The 23,208-nt window shown below is 40.7% G+C and overlaps 1 protein-coding gene across 2 annotated transcripts in view; it reads right to left on the bottom strand.

Annotated features, from left to right (window-relative positions):
• The window catches only part of ctdp1 (CTD (carboxy-terminal domain, RNA polymerase II, polypeptide A) phosphatase, subunit 1), a 72,942-nt gene extending 51,477 nt beyond the window's left edge, over window positions 1-21,465 (bottom strand). Inside the window, exons 1-11 of one of the 2 annotated variants that reach the window (XM_051389905.1) lie at window positions 20,944-21,465; window positions 19,699-19,782; window positions 18,770-18,863; window positions 18,071-18,199; window positions 16,981-17,131; window positions 15,945-16,035; window positions 15,389-15,555; window positions 10,455-11,513; window positions 7,274-7,415; window positions 6,885-7,115; window positions 4,035-4,188 (exon numbers count right to left, since the gene is read on the bottom strand). In XM_051389905.1, coding sequence (XP_051245865.1) covers window positions 4,035-4,188; window positions 6,885-7,115; window positions 7,274-7,415; window positions 10,455-11,513; window positions 15,389-15,555; window positions 15,945-16,035; window positions 16,981-17,131; window positions 18,071-18,199; window positions 18,770-18,863; window positions 19,699-19,782; window positions 20,944-21,239 — 2,598 coding nt within the window. In that variant the 5' untranslated portion in view covers window positions 21,240-21,465. The remainder of the gene's footprint in view (window positions 1-4,034; window positions 4,189-6,884; window positions 7,116-7,273; window positions 7,416-10,454; window positions 11,514-15,388; window positions 15,556-15,944; window positions 16,036-16,980; window positions 17,132-18,070; window positions 18,200-18,769; window positions 18,864-19,698; window positions 19,783-20,943) is intronic. The other variant, XM_051389906.1, reaches the window with a different exon arrangement.
• Window positions 21,466-23,208: the final 1,743 nt, after the last annotated feature.

The raw sequence follows: 23,208 nt of genomic DNA, 5'->3' as shown, positions 1-23,208 counted from the left end.
TTTTACAGGATATGGGATGTAGCCCTGCATCTTCTTCACACTCAAAAAAAGGAGAAGAAAGGCATGGTGCAGCAGTTCTCAGACTGAGCTGTCGCCTGCAGCTACAGAATTTCTTAACCTCAGAATTCAACCGAGTTAATAACTGGGCAGACTGTTTTGCATTCCAGTAACTGGAGTCAGTTCATCAGTTAAAGCATGACCAATCACAGACATCCGGATCATTTAATTAAATTTAACTAAATACTTTTCCTAGCTGGATCTATAGCCTGTGTTCGATCTAAAGGTTTAAGGTGAGAAAGCCACAAAGCTACTTTGAAAAAAGAATCATCTTTATTGTTTCTTTGTAAAACAAAGTAACAGGACCAGTGTGTAGCATTCAGTGGCATCTACTGGTGAGGTTTCAGACTGCAACTAACTGAACACCACACTCCACCTGGAAATGAGAACGGGCTCTGCAGTGTGTAGGAAAAACTACAGTGGCTGCGAAACCAAAGGCCCTATCTAGAGCCAGGGTCTGTCCCTTCTGAGCTACTGTAGAAACATGGCGGTTCAATAGTCTCCATGGAAGGTGACCAGTGTCGTCTATAGATATAAACAGCTCATTGTAATGCAACAAAAAACAATTCCTTTACTCAGGTGATAATACACTAATGAAAACATACCCTGAATATTATATTCCATTTCTGTCACAAGATCCTCCTAAATGTTACACAGGGGAACTTTAAAGTTTTTCCTTTATATTCATTGTTTCTTATCCAAATTCATTTAGTATTCTTAATATAAAAAGGAAAAGGCTCTATTGGGAAACTTTTCCTCTCTGCTTCACAGGCACGAATTAACAGTTTACAGCACATAAGCTCCATCGACAGTCAATAAGCACCACTGCCCTATGCAGTAAATGTAATCATACTGAACCAACGTTTTGGAATTTCAATGTTTTCTGAATAAATTTGTTATAAAATGTGATCTGATCTTCATCTAAGTCAAGGGTATTAACAAATAAAATGTGTCTAAAATAATAGCACATAACACTTTCATGTCTTTATTGAGAACAACCAAAAAAAAAACTCACAGTGCTTATGGAAAAAGTCTGTGAACCCTTGAGTTAATGACCTAGAAAAAGCTAATTGGAGTCAGGTTTTAGCACATCTGGAGTCTCATTAAGATAATAAGTTTGGAGGTGTGGACTACAGCTACTTTGACTGATAAAAACACCTCAAACTTTTGGAGTTTGCTCTGCACAAGAAGAACATGCTTATGTGAGCCATGCCTCGCCAATAAGAGCTTTCAGAGGATCTACGATCAAGAATTGTTGATTTACATAAAGCTGGCAATGGTTACAAAGTTATTTCAAAGACTTTAGAAATTCACCAGTCTACAGTTAGGCAAACAATCTACAAATGGAGACACTTTGGGACCATTGCTACTCTACCAAGAAGTGGGCGCCCAGTCAAAATTACGCCAAGAGCACAACAAAGACTCATCAATGAGGTAAAGAAATAACCCCGAATGACAGCCAAAGATTTGAAGGCATCATTGGAACTTACTAACATCTCTGTTCATGGGTCTACAATACGTAAAACACTGAACAAGCAGGGTATCCACGGCAGGAGGACACCACGAAGGAAGACACTGCTTACTAAAAAGAACATTGCTGCACGCCTGAAGTTTGCAAAAGAGCACATTGACACTCCACAGCGGTATTGGCAAAACGTTTTGTGGACTGATGAAACTAAGATTGAACTATTTAGAAAAAACACAAAGCACTACATCTGGAGTAGAAAGGGCACGGCATATCATCATGAAAACATCATCCCAACTGTAAAGTATGGTGGAGGAAACATCATGATTTGGGCCTGCTTTGCTGCATCAGGGCCTGGCCAGCTTGGAATCATTTAGGGGAAGATGAATTCCCAAGTATGAGACAATTCTTCAGGATAATGTGAGAATGCCTGTACGTCATCTGAAACTGACCCAAAACACTGGAGCAAGTCCACAACAGAATGGCTTCAGAAAAACAAAATCCGCCTTTTGGAGTGGCCAAGTCAGAGCCCAGACCTCAACCCAATAGAGATGCTATGGATTGAGTTGAAGAGGGCCATACACATGAGACGTCCAAACAATATGACAGAGCTAAAGCAGTTCTGCCAGGAAGAATGGGCTAAAACTCCTCCTCAACGATGTGCAGGTCTGATCCACAGCTACAGGAAGCGCCTGGTTGAGGTTATTGCTGCCAGGGGGGAGGTCAGTTATTAATTCTAAGGGTTCACTTACTTTTTCCACTGCCATTTTGAATGTTGAATGCATGTGTTCAATAAAGTGTTATTATTTTTAGACACATTATGTTTGTCAATACACTTGATTTAGATGAAGATCAGATCACATTTTATAACAAATTTATTCAGAAAACCATGAAATTCCAAAAGGTTCACATACTTTTTCTTGCCACTGTATAGTAGCTTGAAAATCGCATACAGTACTAAATTTACTTTAAAGTGCAGGATACTGCATACTGTTAGCGTTTGTGTCATTGTAAGGGGAGAATAAAAGTACTTTAGTGGTAACCAATGCAACTTTGCAATGAGATAAATAACCCTTATATAAAAGAGAAAAAAAAATAATTACCACTGGCCAACATGTGGCCTCACTTCAAACATGGCTTGTCACATGTCCAATGTGAACAAGCCACAAAGCTCTTTCTTCAGAATAATCACCTGCTGAGAGGCACTTGACAGATCTCAAGGATCCCCTTTGCACATTCCCCCCTGCTAAAGCATTAGCAGAATCAGACTCCATTAAAGAGTATTATCCAAGCAGGAGGTGCACAGCTCTCAGACATTAGTAATCACGTCACCTGCCTTGCAAGGATGGCAAAAAAAAAGAAAATGCAGGAAGTAGACTGACAGCAAATGTAAGGTTTGAATATCCGAATAGATGGCAAGCCGGGAGAGTAAAGAAGCTGCAGCATTAAAGGATGTGTTGCTCTGATGGTTTTAATGCGATTTATAGAGCACAGCGTACATTTTATCTGCCATTTCAACTCATACCTCTAAACCATCTCATTCATACATAACGGTGCAGGGATATCCAAGCGCTGCTAACTGATCCATACGTTGTAACACAAGTCTAGATCACATGCCCAAACTGCGCACAGGCACAGGATGGCAGTCAAAACAGCACTACAAAATACAATGAGGCCACAAAAACCTTTACGAGCAAATCCTTGCAGCCCGACCACACAAATACCCATAATGCTCATTGTATAAGTAGATGTTGCTGTATAACAGTTGACTGCTAACCTTGGTCAATACACCATGCAACCGGTTACAAATAAAAGCCTAACAGTGGTTTGTATAGTGACTTTTATTGCGGAGCAAGTGGGTAGTAAGTGCTAGTAATGTAATACTTCATTACAGCTCTATCGGCACTGCGAAAGAGAGCCGATCAGAAGGCTCTTATCAGTTAAAGTTCTTTATGCAGGAGCTTTGAATCCACAGACACAGACACACACAGACACACACAGACACACACAGACACACAGAGACACACAGACACAGACACACAGACAGACACACTTCTGTCACATCTCCAGTGATCCTAATCTGGATCACTGGAAACACAGAGTCCTCCGAAAATCAAGGTGTTTATCGTGACATCGACAAAGCTTGTTTGATTGTGGTTACTGGCACAGTTTGGCCCTCCAGTGTAAAGCAATAACATAGCGGGTGGATGCACTTCTCCCTTGTTGTGCGGCTGCACCCTGGAAAAACAGTCTCTGCTGAGACAAGAATATTCGAATTCCTTGTTTGCTGTATAGACGGTCTCTGGTTTTTGCTCATAGTATTTCTTACAGACCGCCATGTAATCTCTGTCACTGTGGGCAAATTACACAAACAAATCTGCATGTTGCAGACTCACTAACATAATAGATTTCCAACCTTTCTGGACATTCCTAGTCCCACTCTCTGTGAGCCAGTTTCTTTTTGTGAGGGCAAAACAACACTCGGTTGAAGGTAGCAGTAATGGTTCCTTACCTCTTTGTCCATGCTCTCTAGATCCTCCTTGCACAATGTGTACAGAGGCATACTTTCCGACATGCTCGGCTGTCGTTTCCGACGAGACGGCCCTGGCTGCTCGTCGTCTTGGCTGGACCCTGCCGCGTCATCTTGCTGACACTTTGAAGTTCCCCTGTGGTACAATAACAGACAAATAAGCATAAAACACTATGAATAGGTGGACTAGTTAGTTAGCTAAATGGACAGATAGAGGAAGGTTTCAGATTTTTACTGTGCTCTTTCTATACTATCAATATCATTAGTAGCTTAAAAAAAAACCTGTTTTGACTTGGTCTTGTAAAAATTGTCAATTTTACTCTTGTCTTGATTTATTTCTACCAGGGTTGGGCGATTGGAAAAATCACCAGTTGTTTTTTCTTGGTCGATTTTTGTCATTTTATCTTTCTAATTTAATGGTCTGCCTCTTAAGGAGAGCCGCTCAGTGACAGACGTTCAGCGGCAGAGTACAGACACTCAGCCAAAGAATGAGTGAGAGGGAAAACAGCTGCAGAGCCGGTGTAGTTTACGTAGTTTATTGTCTTTATTAAAGCTGTTAGAGCTTGTTGCACGCAGTGAACTTGTCACTCATCTTATGTGGTAATTTAGGGGTTCGGGCCCTTCAAGGTTCCTAAGTCTGGTTTTTATGTCATTTTTATGTCAGTTGCCTTATTTCTTTGTGACATTCTGCTCTTGAAAGGTGCTTTGTTAATGAAGTTAATTACTTACTTAGTATCTAGTTTTTTTACAAATCATATCAAAATGTGGCTGAAATTGTATGGGGGCTATTTTGTGCCACTAAATCACATCAACTGACAAATTCAATTGATCAACCTGACAAATGTATTATTAACTGAGCAAGTTAAGGCAAGGAACAGTAATGTACAAAAAAGAAGTACTGAGCTGTTATCTGAGTGACCTCTTTGTTTGTTCTACTTTAAAATGCATTCTTGTCTTACTGTTATCTTTATAGGACTTGCCAGAGAGCTGCATTCATTTGTTAACACCATACACAATAAGCACTTTTTTTTTTACAACAAAGGCAATTTGTGGATGCAGAGTGCAGGGTGAAAGAGCAAGGTTGAGGCTGGAAACAAACGATGAGAAGTGCAAAGGCTTTCTCTCTATAACGAGGGCCCTTTAGATGTAAATCTTATGCAAGTGGGAAGAGGAAGTCTCCATACTTCCACTTGCCAGTGCTTAATTGAACAGATCCTCTTTGATGATTAAATCCAAGTTCATGCAACTCTGAGAAAACTCCACAGTGCCTCTAATCCATGTATTATGTGGGCCAATTTTATGCTTGTGATTATTAATTAGTATTAGTATCATCAAAGACATTTCAAAACATTTTAATGCGCTGTGACTGTCCAGTAGAAAGATGGCTAAAGTTAGATTTTATTCCTGTCGAGTTATTTGAAAAACAGTTGGGCCACGGCCTCTCTGTGACACCACAATGACAAACAAATACACATAGACACACGCTCCATTAGCACCTGACTGACAGATGAATGACAAATGGAGCCGAAGATCCCCGAGGTGACTTTGAGGAAGCTTTTGTTGCACCTCTCACAGCATTTTGGTCAAATTGTAGGTGGAAATTAAATTATATTACACTTCTGAAGAGCCAAACGACTCAACATGCAGATAAAAATAAAAATAAAAATAGGTTGGAGGCTAGTCTGGGAACTCCACTACACTCCACACACTCTGTAGTTGACAGGTATTCCCCGCCACCAAATGCTGTAAACAATCCATACAATAAAAGCTTTGTTGGGGTTTTATTGTGCCTCAGTTGATAGCTGAAGATGCTGAATTTCTCCACCGAGGGTAATTCCTTTCAATTCAAAGTAGTGTAGCACTACACCAACAGCTGTTTTAGTTTACAGAGAAGGGAGGGGAGGACATAAGGCCCAGAGGACACATCCATACATGTACATGACATAAGTTTTTTTTTTTTTTTTTTTACATGTTATAGTTCTTTAGTAGCCTTCAATGATTTTTTCTGGGTTGGCCTTTACTAGGTATGGAGGATCAAATAAAAAGCTTGACTTATACTATGGACTACAAATAAGGATATCTTGGGGTACTTTCACAACCCAGCTGTTTGGTTCAGTTAAAACCAATCCTGGTGCAGCTGCCCATTTAGTTTGGTTCATTTGGGTTGGTTTGAAAGCTGTCTATCAAACTACTAAGACCGCCTGGAAAGGTGGCGTAATCTCATAAAACTAATAATGCTTATAATCAGTTATTGTTCAGTAAGCGTGATGGATGACTGCGTGATGGATGACTTGCTGTCAGTCACCAGAGTTTGATATATATATATATGGATATTTTCATGACCGACCATTATGTGTATACAAAACGACTATGTATTATAATAAATTAACCACAATAATTCCCAGCCACATTTACATGGAGTAGGACTGGCAAATAAAACAATATATTTTATAGATTTTGTATACATTTGTAATATATAGCCTAAAGTTGTTAAGATAAAAGCATTGTTACTGATGTTCTGATATTGTTCTCAACCATTTGACCCAGTCCTAGCATACAGTGTTCCATAAAATATCTCATCTGTCTGCTGAAGCAGCTGATGAAGTGCACTCATGTTGTTAACATTTTAAATCCACTGTGACTGAGTAGAGAATCCCTCTTATTTAGTTAAAAGTGTATCCAGGTTGTTTTAAAAAATGTGCAACAGTAGAGAAGAAATATTATCAATATCATACTTCCAAACTAAAGTAACAGACACAGTGTCTAGTTTTATTTCTCTTCTTTGCATCAATATTTTATAATTATACCGCACCGCTCTAATTCTGTTGTTACCTGAGACAAGACTGCTCTCTTTGATCAGAGAGCAACAAGGACCCTGAAGCCTGGAGGTAGGGGGGTGGCCGTGACACCTGAGGGCCCCTGCGGATCAGCTTCCCTGTGACGGGGTCGTAGGTCCGAACCTCAGGGGCTGGCGGCGCAGGTCTGTGGTGGATGGCAGCTGTGTGGAACATTGGCTTCTGCAGAGAGCCCAGATTGTCAAGGAACGCTGCAGGACTGTTGCTCCTTCAACAGACAAGAAAAAGACCTCAGATATGGAATCATCTTCAGAAAAGATTTTGATGTATTGCAGTCATACATTAGCAACATCTGTAGTATTTTTTCAGTAAGCAGTTCGCATCTACTAGGTTTGAGATGGCCTGTGAGACGATGGCTCATTTTACCTTGGGGTCTTGGAATAATCCTCCTTTAGTGGGTAAAGCTGCTCCTCCACTCTCTCCCAGCGCTCCAGACAGCTCCACAGCCAGTCGGGGTTGACAATGTGGAGGTGCTTGCAGCCTTGTGCCTGACGAACCTTCTCGGTGCCTAGGTGACCGGAGTGAGAGGAGAAAAAAAAGGTGAAAATGAGAACATGTTTTGACCTTATAATCAAAAGCTATTACCAAATGCACTCTGAGTCAGCTGAATAATTGAGATCAATGATCAGACTGTCTTTCCTGGAAGTGAAATCCATTACTTGGTCAATATTATTAGGAAGATAAAAAGAGAGAATTTTTTTTTTGGAATCACTATCATTTCGCTTTTCCACCAACTCAATAGTCTTAGAAAGCCAATGTTTTGTTTGGTTAAATCCACAGAGAGTAGCATTTCTTCTTGAATACGACTTATTGATGTTTGACACAAAGAAACTCTAGACGTTAATTAATGCTGGCCCACACACTAGAGGATAATTGTGCAGATTTTGAGTCAGATTCACCCCCCCCGACAATCGCAGGGTTGTTCCTGATTGGAGGGTGGTCTGAAGAGATTATCTGCTTGGATGACAACACGCCCGTATTTTTTTATTTCAATTTAGCTTGTTTGGCAAGTATTGTTTCAGTTTTTATTTTTAAGTTTTTAAAAAACTTTTTTCCACACCTAGTTTTAATTTTTAGTTTGGTTTTAGTTAACTATATAAACACACGTGCTGTTATTGTGTTGTGTTGCTTGCCGTAAAGTGGCAAACTGATGAAAGGGGTGTTTATTATAGTATTTTTAATTAACTTAGACAGCAGAGTTAATGTCCGCACAACAATAAATTGATCTCAGTTTTCCATTATGACTTAAATAAAAATAAACATACATTTGAACCTTGATGCTCTCCATGATACAGAGCAACAAGGCTAAGGGCCTACAGCCATGCTAGCGGCTCTGTGTAACTGTATTTTGGTTAACATATGCTAGTAGACAGAATACACAAGTACAGAATATAATGGCAATCCATCTATCTGTTGTGAAATTTCAGCCTAGTGTTACACAGACAGACCAACGTCACCATCATCAATCTAACTGTGTATTAAAAACAGAATGCGTGTCCATCTAAGGATTGGTGTAGAGGTTGGGATAAAGAGGGCAAGGTGGAGTTGAAAGGGGAGGGATTTGTGTGCGGCTTTTGGGTTACAGAAAGAGAAAGACACTAAACAGTAACTTTTGGGCTGCCATCTCTAATAATTCTATACTTAAAAAGTTAAAACGCGTCCGCAAGAAAGCAAGTAAACAAGGCATGCTGCTGAAAAAGCCTTGCTATATGTGTAACCACTCACTGAACGATCACCATGTGAAAGATAATAGAGAGGAATACATAAACCTTTTTGTGAGATGGACAAGGTGTACCTGTATTTTCAGCAGCTCTTTCCAGACTAAGTGGCATGCCGTTCATATTGCCCTGATTCCATCTTTGGCTGATTTTTCTCTCCTTCTGATGTACAAGATGAGTGAAGTGCTGCTCTGCGCCTGGGTGGCTCCCAAGGCAACAGTGCTACTTCCTGTGCTTATTCTCAGAAGGTAAACTGGATTGGTAGCCACACAGGCTTGAATCCACTCTCTGGTGCTCTTCAGATAGAAAAGCATTTCCTAAGCGGAGTAGGAGCTGTATTGTTTGTATCTCTTGAACCACCAGATAATGTACGAAACACTCAGAGTAAAACAGGACATTGTGCAACCAGAAGGTTTACACATGACGTGTTGGGTCCATTAAGGCTGTACATTATTTTCAGCTTCAGAATAATCAGCTTACAAGTGAAAAACCCAGCTCCAAATAACATATTTTTAACCAGCACAACAAGACCTTAACATCTGGGGGGCGGGGAAACAAACACAGCCTCCAGCATTCACATGGCTCTCTACCGTCAGAATGCAGTGAACTGTGTTTCTGTCAATCAAGTGGGCCTAATTACAGAGAAGGAGCTGTCTCACGGAACTATATGGAAATCAATTTTAAGTAATAAAGCTGCATTAATCAATTTCTGGCCACTAGTTCACATCAGAGATTCAAAACAAGCTGACAAGTAAGGAACACAGAGGTCCAGATCCACAACTGCTGCACCTTGCAAAAATATGATCACAGCTTTACATGCAAAAACTGCCAACCGTCTTCACATCAAGGACCCAAGTTGTTGCTTACGGCACAATCTCAGCTTAATTGTACAAGTACCAAAGCTCTAAAAAACATGATTTATAATCAGATTTTCAACCCCCTCCCGCTGCACAGCTGAAACAACGGTTGCTCTCCCCCTCCTGTACAGTCTACTGACAATCGCAGTGCTCTGCAGAGAAACATACATGGAGACAGAGAGAGACATTCTATGGTATTACGTGGATATTTTCGACTGGCTACATCATTAACAACAATGTGTGCCCACGATATTTTTCTTTTTGCCATGCCATCTAGTATTGTTTTTATACTAGTATGGTATCAAAGTTTAAAATTCTGAGTTTGTATGCCTCACCGTTTATTGTTCACTCTCTTTATATCCAACCGTAGCTGTATTAAGTTACTGCTGATGCAACCGAAACATTTCCTACTGCTGCTGCGGCTTCAGATGTGGCGGAATTTAACCAAGGTCTCTACAGTGGTACACTCACGCATCCTTATTGTCATATGTTAACCAGAGCTCATCGCGCTGGCTTAAACCTTCCCGGAATGGCTGACCTCTGAGATGCACTAATTGTGATAACAGTGTATTCAGTCTCAATTATCTCTGCTCTGCCAAAATTTTGACATGGCTCAGACACACAAATCTGCCAATATGTCAGTACGTCTGGCATTTAAACAAGCCTTGCATGACCCTTCTTGAATTCTAGCCTCATTAGCAGATTATTTGCATCAGTTACGAATGGGTCACTCCTATGGCTACTAAATACCTCAACTATATTCAGAAAAGGGAACCAAATTAAAATCAGAAAAAGTGCCTGTGGTGACTCTTAATATCACTTTCAATCCTGTGTCAGTAAGGCTCTAAAACGGACTTGTGTTCAAAAATGTTTGAGAATAATTGCCTGAAACTTTTAGAAAGATCGATTCATTGACATTGATAATGCTACTGCTGTATGCTTGGTCAACAGCATACATACATTTCTACATACCAGCTCTTGCTGCGATGAGATGCGTTGTCCGACTTGGATCTTGGGAACTGAGAAACAGAGTCTTGCCAATCTTGGCCCCCAGTGCTTTGGCATGGTAGTACTCACGGGTCCTCTCCATGGGGTAGTTGGTCGGGTACAGGCCGCTGAACACTATCATCGTGCCCTCCAGTGTCTTGCTTTTCAGCTCTGGGACAATCTTACGGATGTCCGGTGTTTCGGAGGCCTCTTTTCTCAGGTAGGCCTCGTAACGTGCGTAGAACTCTGCGTGGATCCTTTCCAGCACTTCCTCCAGGTAGATCAGGTGATCGTCCTGGTCGTTATCAGCTTCTTCTTCCTCCTCCTCCTCATCCTCCATACTCTGGTCCAGCAGCTCCTCCCCCATGGTGACCCCAGACTGTTCACTATTCTGGGACTCTGTTTCTGGCTCTCTCCTATCTGAGCATCCATTTCCCAGCTCGGGGTCTGGGAGAAGAACTCCTGAGGGTTCTGCTGCGTCAGTGATGGTTTCTCCTTCACTCCGACCTTTGCTGTCCCCTTCTTTCGACCCATTACCATCACCAGGCTCTTGCGTGACTCCTTCCTGCCCAGATTTCTTTGCCAGGCAAGACTTGCCTTCACTATCACTCTCTGATGAGGGAGGCTTTTCTGTAATGGAGTCATTATCACTGTCACTCGAAAGGTCAAAATCCAAGTTATTGGACTCATGGCTCGGTGCTGATGAGTTTGCACTGTCCTGTGTCTCTCGTGTCACCACTGTCCTGTTGCTGTCATCTTCCTTAACGTTTGTTCTGTCATCCACCTGAGCTTCCCTCGACCCCGTCCCAGACTGGGCCTCAGTCTCTGACCCTTTACCTTGTCCTGATTCATCCTCAACAACCCCAGTGGGATGTGTCCGTTCATTTGTTGGTACTCCCTGAGAAGACTGAGATGCTGTGGACTCTTCCTTTCCGGAAATGTTGAGGTCTTTCACCCTTTTCCTTGGGCCATTGTTTTGCTCATCGGCACCAAGCGTCCCTACTGGTTCTGTGCTGTCTGCTGATCGACTTGACGGGCCTCCTGCTGGAACAAGACAGGGCGTTCACACAGTATTAAAGGACACAGGAATCAGAATCAATAGGTGAGGTAACTGTAAGAACAGCAACAGATTAAAGATTCTACTGTCAATCAAGCATCCTTCTTACTTTCTAGCTTTTATAGGACTTCATTTTCATTTCATGTTCACTTTAATTTAAAAATGTCTTCTCCCTTTTTTGGAACAACTTGGTCGCTGCATGGTCGCAATCATTGCCAGTTCTTTTTCAAAAGTCTGCTTTTATTTCAAAATTGAGTTTTTCCCAATAACGCTTGCATGTCCTGCCACTTTTTATTTCAGAATGTCAGTGACAGTGGTGTTCACACTGGCATCTCACCTCTACCACAATTATCAAGTTAGCACCTTTTCGCTAGTTGAAGAGAGGCAGGGGATACGTGATTGGCTGAAAGATGAGAGGGCACTTTTCACCTCTCATGAAAAGTGACATTATGACATAAAAAGGTGAGTTAAGTTTGAATAATTTCTTCAGCCATTTCGCAAATTTTTGTGCACATTATTCAAACAATTATGTATTTCATTCATTTATAATATTTTTTCTTTCATTTCATATTGAACATTTTGGAGTTCCATAGATTAATGAAATGAAAACCTAACTGGAAACTTGGTTAGGGTCAGTGTTTGATAATGATCTTTGTACACAAAAATAGTTGGAGCATATAAAGAAATATTAAGTTTTACACTTTTCCTTTACCTCTACCCAGGTAAAATACATTTCTTATAAGCATACGTTTATTTTTATCTCAGCACTAGTTTAATGTAACATCCAACCACATTCCCTAATGACCACAGCTAACTTTCTTTTCAAAACTTACTGACCAGTGCACACAATGTTACTGCTAGGATCACTGTTGTAACTGTAGCTTAAGCATTTTAGACGGCAAGCTGACACCGACAAAGTAAGTTTAAAAAAGGAAAGAGAAAACTTTTTCACTGCATCCACCAGTTTTAAATTTCACACACCATTTGACACAATATAACCTCACTAGCAGTGATGGTTATAGCCCTTTTCACCATGTACTTAGCATTAATGCATTCTGGAAGGTCTCTGACCCTGTGATTATAAACCTCTTAGCAGTAACCTTCGTAACATTTCACACTAGTATGTTCTACCCAGGGAATAACCCAGATTTTGGTTCATGAAGAACTTCTCTGGCTGCCACTGTTGCCAACCTCTTCCTCTAAAGGTAAAATCAGAGTCCTCTGGGTACACTGAGTCACTCCAGTGCAAGTGATTATTTGAGCATGAAATAAAATCAAGTGATAACCTGTCAACAACATAGAATAATCAACAAACCAGTGGTACTGATGCTGAGACTGTCAAACTTGTTTTTTGGAGGCAAGGTATGGTGCCATTTTTGAATGAGATAGAAATACTCTGCATAAAATACACCTCAGTGATGTTTGCTTATTCAAAGAAGCGCACTGTATCGCTTGGAACCACAGGGCTGGATGGACAGGAGAGCGCAGCTATATAATATGAGGAGGCAGGGCACGATAGGGCAGGCACGGGCCAGTGGACACCAGCCTTCAGAATACAAATGCGGCAAATTAGACTGTCAAACTTTTGTTTTACAGTGTTTTATAATTTCTCCCCCAAAAAAAGGACTCTTTCACAACCTACAGGACAGTGATTGTGACTTATGAAAACAGTCTATGGTAGTCATTTGCTCCCTCTGTCAAAAGCATATTGGGACACACACACACACACACACACACACACACACACACACACACACACACACACACACACACACACACACACACACACACACACACACACACACACACACACACACACACACACACACACACACACACACACACACACACACACGTTTTTAAGCCTGCTTAAAGCTGCACTAATCAATATCTGTATATCAACAATGGGTCAGATGACTATGTGTAATGTGACAGGGATTGCTCACAGAGATGAACCCACAAATGATGATTGCCTGGCTCTGCACATTTCCTCAGTTCTACAAGCCTTTTAGTGACTTTTGGCTCATTGTTTTGTTTTTTTACAGCCCTCAACTATCACTGTTTTGGTTTGCACAAGGTATTATATGTCGTATAGTATTGTGTTTACAGCTTCCTGTGCTGCCCCAATTTGTCCAAAACAACAACAAAAAAATCAATAATGCAAATTCTTTTGAGTCAAGTTGTTGAATAATGCTTGACTTTCCAACTTAGAACAATTGAGTTTTGTCTCAACCACTACCAAAACCAATTCTTCTTTCAAAATGTATACTCTATATACTATATTCTATATCATTTCAAAACTCAACGATTTGAATAAATCAACCAGTATCTGTATTTCATAATGTATTTGTTTTAGAAATGAAACTGTAACTGTAGATAGTACTCAGAAAAAAACAACATTAGCTGCCAGCAAAAAAAACCTTTCTGTGAATGTGTATGTCTGCAACAGGTTTACTTGCAAAGCAGCAAGAGAGTTCCCTGAGGAAAAGAATCTCATATACCGAGACTCTGTTATTTGCATTTGACCCAATCTGCTTTAGGCAAATTGAAGCTTGTATTTTAACTACATAAACTCTCTATTCTATCTCTGTATTTATAAGGGCCATTGCTGAGCCTGGCAGCTGTTGAAACATCGGTACAACCAGGAGTTATCACTAATTGATGTGACAGCCTGAGTGTGGGTGTAAATGAGGGGGGTCCTGCAACAGTCCCCAAGGAGACACACTGGCTGGCTCCAAGCAGCTTGTTTCCTGCTATGATAATGAAGAGAATAACACTGTTTTTTTGAGAGGATTCCCTTTAACCCTTTAGATCAACACAGGGGGACATACAGACGGTCTATCCTTGCTCACTAACAGATCTCTTTGATTCATGATGAGGTTTATGAATAGAGGGATGTAGGCTCATCATGTGAACTCAGGATGCTGTCTGCACATGAATGCAGTGCTGATGAGTATTTATTGTCCGGGTCCACTCTCTCTATAATAAAGTATATAACCAAGGGACCTAATAAAGTAATCATTTACCCAATATACACCAAGTCTGTTGGATTATTTTGGATTTCTCTTTGCAGGTGAGTATGACAGGAAAGTATAATGGGAATTTTACCAGTATAGGTCTTTTTCCAATGGGCATAACGCGAATAGTAATAAACAGATTACATTACCTTAAGTAGTGAGACAACCATTTGCAGGGTTGCTGCACACTTCATGAAATCAAACTGAATGCTTTTGAAGACCTTTTTTGACTTCTGAAGATTTTTTTCCAATATTTATACATAAGAATGTATGCAAAGTAATATAATAATCAAAATGACAGTAAACTAAATATCTTTGGGTTGTGAAGAAACATGACATTTGAGCACGTCACTTTGGGCTCTGGGAAACAGTGACCAACGCTTTTTACAATGTCCCAACATTTTATGGACCAAACAACTGATAGATCAATCGAGAATTTAAATAATTTAGTTGCAGCCCTACCTGACGCGTCACCAATGAAAACTCCATAAAGTGCATTGAATTGTAAAACAGTTGGCACAAAATTAGTCCTCAATTTACTTAGGGGCACAGAGTTTACTGTACTGGATCTTACTGACACTGAACTCTGACACCATTTCAAACTATGTAACGGACCGTGTAACAGTCAGCATTAACGCTACGAAGCAGCCCAAGATCAGAGAATCCACGGGACTGACTGGCTTGTTAGCTTCAGCCAAAAGTGGCTCTCGCAGGGGGAATGTGCAGAGTACTGGAAACTACTCGCTGGACAGTGCATTCTTGGTCTTCCATTCGACCCACAGTGTTACATAAACTGTCAGCAACTTTGTCGTCAACTTGTTATCAGAGATGAGTTGGCACCGTACCTTTCTTTGCCATCTGAGCTTCCCGTGATCCAGGGGGAGCGTTGATGTCCCCTGTACCCTGGAAGTAGATGTATTTCTTCACAGTGATGAGGTTGGGCGCAAACTTCCACACATCCTCCCGGTCATCGATTATGCAGACCATCGAGTCACCACAGGGGAAGAGGTTCCTGTCAGGAGAATCATGCACAAGACAGACACTAGCTAAAAATGCTCCCAACTTTTCCTGATAAACACTGTGAGGCCATTATTTATCTCTCTTTGGCTGTAGCGATGTTGCAGTGGTAGATCAAAATAAGGGGCATTTCAATGTCTTGCATCATCTGGCCAATTCTTTCATTTGCAAGGAGACAGTCACAGACAACCGTTCATTCAGGTGACATTGAGAGAGAACAATAGATCTCTACTATTTGAGCTAGTGTACAGTCACTGACAATACAGACAGCCCATGGTACAAATGGTTACCCAGGCTAAGAAAAGCAGAGTAAAATAATGCCTATAGAGTGGAAAGGTGCAACGATTGATTTAATTGTCATCTTTAGCAGAAGGCACTTCCCACCTAAGATTCCCCGTCTTGGAGTAAGGATCGATGCATTCATCTCTTGAAAGGATCCGATGAGAGAAAAGCTTCTTTTCAGGATCCAGAAAGCCTTAAAAAAGGAAGAGAAAAGGGTAAAAAAATAAAAAAATATACACATTTAAATGTAGATCATAAACTTGTAGATGTTTCACATTTATTTGAAACATTAACAAAACTATTCTCTTATAAAGATGACCCTTTCTCACATTTTAAGACATTTTCACTTCTACAGTATATTCCCACAGAATCAAGTGCTGAAAACCTAACTTTCTCAGTCTTTCTTACTACGTTTGTAAAGAAATACAGAGTTTGATGAAACCTCAGACAAAGACAGCCACAACCGAAAATGTCAATAGCTTGAGCATTGCTCTGAAACATGCTGACCTTCTTGCATCAGGGCCAGTAGTAAAATCTAATTCAAAATGCATTAAACATTAATCACATGGAGGCACTACAGTACTGGACTGGGGCTGCTTATATTATATACAGTGTGATGAAGGATTGCAGCCTGCATACCAAAAGGACAGCATATAAACACACTACCTACACTTCAATATAATTCAACCTTGAATCATAAACTGATATATTTTCACACAGAAGAAAACCAACAGCAGTCCAGCCAAATGCTGCTGAAACTAGGCTGATAATGGAAGCATTGTCTAGGACACCTGTAACCAGGCACAATATTAATGCAAAACATTAACTGGCCTAACATGTGTTTGACAATCTAGCAGCACTACTCCTTGCAAATGACACATGGAGACATTAGATGCACAACAGTGAACCAACGTAACATCGGCTGGAACAGAAACATGAGCACACACTTCCCTCTTATGGACACAAACAGGCAGTACAAGCAGAAGCTACAATTTAGAGTTAGAGTTTCCCTAAACTGTCAAAATCTATATAGTTTATAGGCTGTTGCATTTTAATATCAACAACACTATGTGGATTAATGAAAGCAGTGCTTATAATGTGGGGAAAGTGCTGTTAAGTGTAAAACTGAGTTCATTACCAGCAATTGTGTGTGCATAAAGGCGGCTCCCGAATGTGAAGACATGTAACTCATAGAGTTTGGCAATTTTCTCCAGGAATTCCTTGCAGTGTGGGCGTAGTCGTGTGTGGAGCATAGGCTCTCCTCGCCCGAGCTGGAAGTGGAAAATGCCCTGGAGGAAATTACAAGAGTGTTAACTATGGTACAGTTAGTTAAAAACCACAGATATAGGGCTTAATGTCTGCTCTTAAAGTACATTTTTGAACAAGAGCTTCAGTTTAACAACAGTGAAAGGCTGAAAACGATCAACGCAAAGTATTTTGATGAAATTACTATTGGATTTAGTTTCTAGTGGTAAATGGAGGGTAACCCTGACCTAAAAGTGTGAAAATTACAGCATGTGCTGCAAAATCCACATCCTGTATCAGATAAACCCAAACAGCTCTATTATGCTGGAGCTGTAATAGTTACTGCGAATGGCCACTCGAAGGCGGGGTGGAAAGCCAACTGTCATAAAGAGAGGAGAGATGTGATACTCGTTTAAATATGAGAGAATAACGCACACTTTCAGACAGACTCTCCTGGAAGGCGTTCATAGTGTTGCACCCCGTCGCTCACATAAAAAGTGGCAGAAATACAGTTGTTGGCTCCTTTCTCACCTCCACACAGTTCACTCAGACACAGCCTCAATCTAACACAGAAGTGTGTGTGTGAGGAGGGGGTTTCTGAAGCTATCTGACCATCCAACAAAAAGTTCTGATGAAGCACACTAGCACAGAGTCCTGCACCAAGTCGAGTACCTGCCGTGTAACCCGCAAAAAAGTTGTTGATGACTGCATGTTAGACTGCTGTCAGGCTCACACAAGTGCATACTATTAAACTCATGAAGCTCGTAAATTAAATGTGACCCCTTAGAGGTTTTGACCACTCATAGCGCTACAGAGCATGATACTGGTTTTCAGACAGGACTTTGATCAGTGTGGCCACACATGTCACTACGAGGCCTCAGATCTGTGCTGCTCGAGGTTAAGCATTTAGTGTAGAATATAAAGTTACATGAGGTTGCCCCTCCATATCAGTGGTATATAGGAGTGATGTGATGGAATAATACCTTATTGGACATACGCTGGCAGTGCTGTTCAGTGGTGTGGATCAGTGTCTGGTCCAGATCCACCATCAGGACCAGCTTTTTGTTCCGGTGAAGTCTCTGCTGGTCCTCTCTGCCCAGCTGTTCTGCTTGCTGTTGGAGAGAATAAACATAATGAATGGACAATGAGAAATCTTGAGCAACGACTACTTCATGTTTCTTAATGACCACTGTGCTTTTTACATATAATTATTTATTAAAAATTAAATAAAGCATTTATTACCAGAATTTAACTAGTCAAGCGATGCAACTAAACAAATACTTTCCAGTATTTGATGACACATCTGCTGCATATTTTAAACTGTAAACTGTCTATAGATACCTCCGCCCATACACACTGTTATTATGTGTTACTATGTTATAATTTGTTTCACATGAGTTATGTGCTCTAAATCCCTTATAAGATTTTCCACCCTGAAATACTTGAAATCACCAAGAAACAGTGAGTATTTGTTCATATTTTTAACATGAAAATTAAATCAAATTAATTCAATTTGAAGACAAACAAACAGGCCATATATAATATCTTGTAAAAGTCTTTCAAGCACTGGGGGCAGTGTGCTTCCAAGGGCAATGCACAAAACAAGTCTTTATAATGGCATGATTGTGAAGTATATCTGGCCTACTAGCCTAGTCTTCAGGTATCTCCAACATATGACTCACCTCTGAGCTGACCATCAGTTCGGGGACACTGTGCACCATGGAGACTGTTGCTGTGGAGATGGGAGTTTGCTGGTTCCCATTTGTGCCCTGCAGCCTGAGAAAAAAGGAAAAAAAAAAAAAGAGTGGGAGTCATGCATTTCGTCGTTTGTGTATCTCTTAGGCCCATGAACACACTGTGACTGAGAAGGAAAGCGACTTGCACAAACATGCAAATTAAAATTTCCTAGACTTAGCAGCCGTTACTGGTTTGATTTGTGCAAACGTCCGTAGTGGGCGCAGAAAATAGTCCCGTTAGCAAGTGACTTGGCTGACTGTTGGCAGTTCCAAGCTACTTCAGGCTCACATTTTCTGTCATCTACCAATACATAAAAGATGTTATCAAAGGGAAGGCAAAACTGTTCCCTGCTGTTTAATACTTCCACCAGGTACCCACATCATGTATCCACACTTTTCCCTCACAGTATAAATACAGGCGCTACAGTGTGTCTCTAATTCAATAAAATCTGAAATAGATTTAGCATGCCTTAGATTCTAACTGACAGCTGTAAATTTTACATCTCCATCAAACTGACACCAGGGACATTGCAGAGTGTAAGCACTTGATTTATGACCGGAGCTGTACTCAGCTCTCTCTGTATGATCTCTGGTGCCCCCTGATGGTATTAAGTAACACAGAATCCACCACAAATACTTAAGGTCAGATTACACAGGAATGTAACATTCTTACAAAGATCACTTATTAATCAGCTTGAAATTGTTTTGATCACTGAATGACTAAACTTTATATTGTTTTGCTAGGGGTGTTTGCAATTAGCTGTGAGGGTGTGTGAGGGAAAGTGTCAAACATATCACCCCAAGAACGAGCAGGAATATGAAAACATTCATGTTTCTGTTGTAGTGCAAGATAACGACTGTTTGTATTTCCTTACTGAGTCAAGTCTTGGCCACATTCAGCACATAAACCCTTCATTACTACTGGATGGCTGCATTCTTCTATTCTGACGATCACACCCCTGGAAAAAAAGGAGAACGTTAGTGTAAAATAAATACTACAAACCAGTAACAGTCCATTAGTTCCACCTTTATGTGGCGTGCAAGGCCTCATTGTGAATGAAGTTTATTAAAGGTTACATGTTTTAGCTCTTGTACACACATTAGCTGTGAGCTGCAAAAGTATATGTTAGCAGTTTGCTGGCAAAGGGTGGGTTAGTACTTAGACAACAAGTTGGAAAACAGTCAAATAAACCATATTTACAGTAATGAATTGTTTGGTGTAATACACTCAGTTGCTTTGCTTTGTAATCACTTTCGACACATGGTCCAGTTTGATATTATTCAGACTGAGGGCACTTTACTCTCACAACAAACAGCATGCACTTTCAAATTCAGTCAGGAGTTTACAAGGAACACCTGAAGGCAGCACGGTGCTCTCAGAGGCGTAGCGGCAAATCATTTACGCTCAACAATTGGCGCAATTAGGACAAATGGAACTAGTATCCCTAAATTGAAAAACACTTCTCCTGTTATTCTACAATTATAGTCGGGCAGACAGAAGCAGGCATAACAACGGCAGTCTCAGAAATCTCGGAGAAGAGCAGACTCGGTCCTCTACCTGTCAACCTGCACAGCTTATACACATTTCGCGCACGCGACGAACGGCTGTGTCAAGACAAACAAAACGAGGCAACACGTACCGCGATTTTGCCTTCAAAATAAAAGCGTAAACATATTTGGCCAGTAAGCATAATTGCACGTACAGCAAAAAGACAATTCAAGAAATCATATAATGTCTGTCTTAATTCTGTTTACAATTGGTTTTCATTTCCGCTATCATTGCAACGACTGAAAAAGTTCAGAAACAGATTATCTAAACGCATACACTTTTATTTTGAAAGTCTGGGCCAAAAGTCTGCCTGTTTACTTTGACTGACTTGACACTGATACGAACAAGTGCTGTGAGTGATGGTTTGAGTACGGCTAGCAAACAAGCTAATGTTAACTTAGCACATATCTATAGCAACGTTAGCCTGTTAGCTAGCTAACGTTACACTGCGGGTGAAGTCAGTAGCTGGCGAAGCGGTCCCAAAACTAAAGCTGACATGTTGCCTGTAGCCTTTCCAGGCAGGGGGCAGGTCACCAAACATTAGTTAGCTATAGCCAGCAGAGTGACTCACCCGGGAGGTATGACTTGTCCAAGTTGACAGCATAGCTCCTTGACTACTCCAGCTCGGTCCGATTTCACCTTCCTCTCTGGCAGCCGGGCAGCTTCTGCCCCTTTCTCCTGAGGTATGGGTGCACACAGTGCTAACACAGAGTCCACGTTAACAAGAGTCCCGGGTTTAACTCTCCACTCTAGAAGCCGTAGAGGGAGAGCTCCGGTCGGCCAGCGCATATCTGCCACCTGCACCGCGGGGCCCTCCGCTGCTGCACCGCCGCCACCGCCGCCAGAATCTGCAGGAGGATCCTCCATCTGCCCCGCACTCTCCAAAAAATCCCTTTAGTTTTCAGCAACGGTGCACTTAAAACGTATCCACTAGTCCTCGCAGTGCCCCGTGTATCATTAAAACGTGCGAGCCATCAGCATCAAGGAGAATTAAAACAAATGTGCTGCCGATTTAAACACAGTAGCTTCCACTGTCAGCTACGTTCGCTCTTCCCGCCCGTAAACAGGAAAGCGCAACACTGCAGCGACACGGGTCGCTACTGCATCCGGTAGCCCGAGCAGCCAGCTAGATGAGAAACACACATCTTCCATTACGGTTTCAAAATAAAATCCCCAATGAAATGTCAGTGCCATATGGTTTATTGAAACGTTTTAAGGACTACAGTTTCACAACATAGGTTATCTAATCATCACATTAAGTGTTGTCAGTGCTTGTTGTTATGAATATTACCTGTGTATCTTTCTTTTTGTGTGAGGAATTGTACAGCCTTTCTTTTGAAGGCCAACCCATGTTTCCGGTTTCGCCCGAGCTAAATCTTGCCGATTTGATATCGCTATTAATTCTGTACACTGACAGTAATACACTCCCGACAGGCACATACATACGTCTTTTTACAGTTGTAATACTGTATTAAAATTATAAACACAAATTCCAACAAAATGAATGAGTCTATAATGACTAAATCCATTCAAGCTACCATAAACCTTTCCTTGTTGTTTTGCTTTGCTACAACTTTCCGTAAAGGTTGAGATGAGTGGGACCACAGAGACCTGCCTGATGTAAGATGATGTAACATAAAAATAATACTATAGTAATGTCTCATGTGGCTCTTTTGGCGGTAACAGGCTTATTTTTGCATCTGAGCCTTCATTTACTGTTGTACCCAATCACCTCCCGGCTTATTAAAGGACATTTCTGTGGGTTGGACTCTCCGAACTGAAGCAAGGTTATAAAATATCTTAACTTCATACTGTATGGGTGACATTCATACGACAGCCGAGGTCACGTCATTTTAAATTGATTTCTGTGCTCTATTAGGCTACTATCAATAATGAAGTTTTTAAAACTTTTAAAACATAAAAATACAATAACAAGGGCATTCCTCGGACCACTGCGTATAATCAGTGACGTATCATTTCGGTACCTCCTATCAGAGAGTGCAGCATCAAGATACATCTGTCCACTGCGCATGTCCGACCACTGATAAATAACAGACCGCACTTAACACCACCTGCTGTGTTCTTAGCAACAGGTTGCACCTTCTAACATGGGCAGAGGGCATTTATCAGTACAGTAAAGGTGTAAGGCTCATGTTTCACACACAGTTGATTGGAGTTCTATTGCTAATTGTTTCTTCACTTGGTTCTCTGTGCTCACCTTAAATCTGAGATAAAGACATTTACATATGAGCATGATTTTGTTACAACACACCTACTTTAGGAGCCAATAATGGTTCAAAAGTGACCAGTGCACATACACTGATAATGGACTTTTCGGTGAAGTAGAGACATCTTGTGTCTACCAGTAAAACTTTTGAAATATTATATACAATATTTACATATTCATAAACTTTTCCAATCATTTCTAACTAGGTAACTAAAAGTAATTCTGTGTTTTTATATGTCTAAATGTATGGAGGAGCTCTCTAAATGATCACAAGAGAGAAAGTCAACACTGAAGCAGGATATAAATATTTCATTCATTTATCATATAAAGGCGGAATAATGACATAGTTCATTAACTGGTACCTTCATGGCTTTTTTAACCAGTAGTTAAAGTCAATCTTCTTTCTTTATTTCTAACATATATCCCGAAGTTACAATTTCCAAAGGAGGCTTCATTTGTTTTTATTAAATCGTTTTTAAGCACGCAATTAAAATGTATTGTAAATACAATCACCTCCTCTATTGTATATCTTTAAATGAATTGATTAATCTAATAATAACAAGTGAAAAACTGTGAATGCTACTGATAATTACGATGGCACACACGACC

Source organism: Dicentrarchus labrax, unplaced genomic scaffold (assembly GCF_905237075.1).
Source record: "Dicentrarchus labrax unplaced genomic scaffold, dlabrax2021, whole genome shotgun sequence".
NCBI lineage: Eukaryota > Metazoa > Chordata > Actinopteri > Moronidae > Dicentrarchus > Dicentrarchus labrax.
This window is presented reverse-complemented; position numbering and strand designations above follow the sequence as displayed.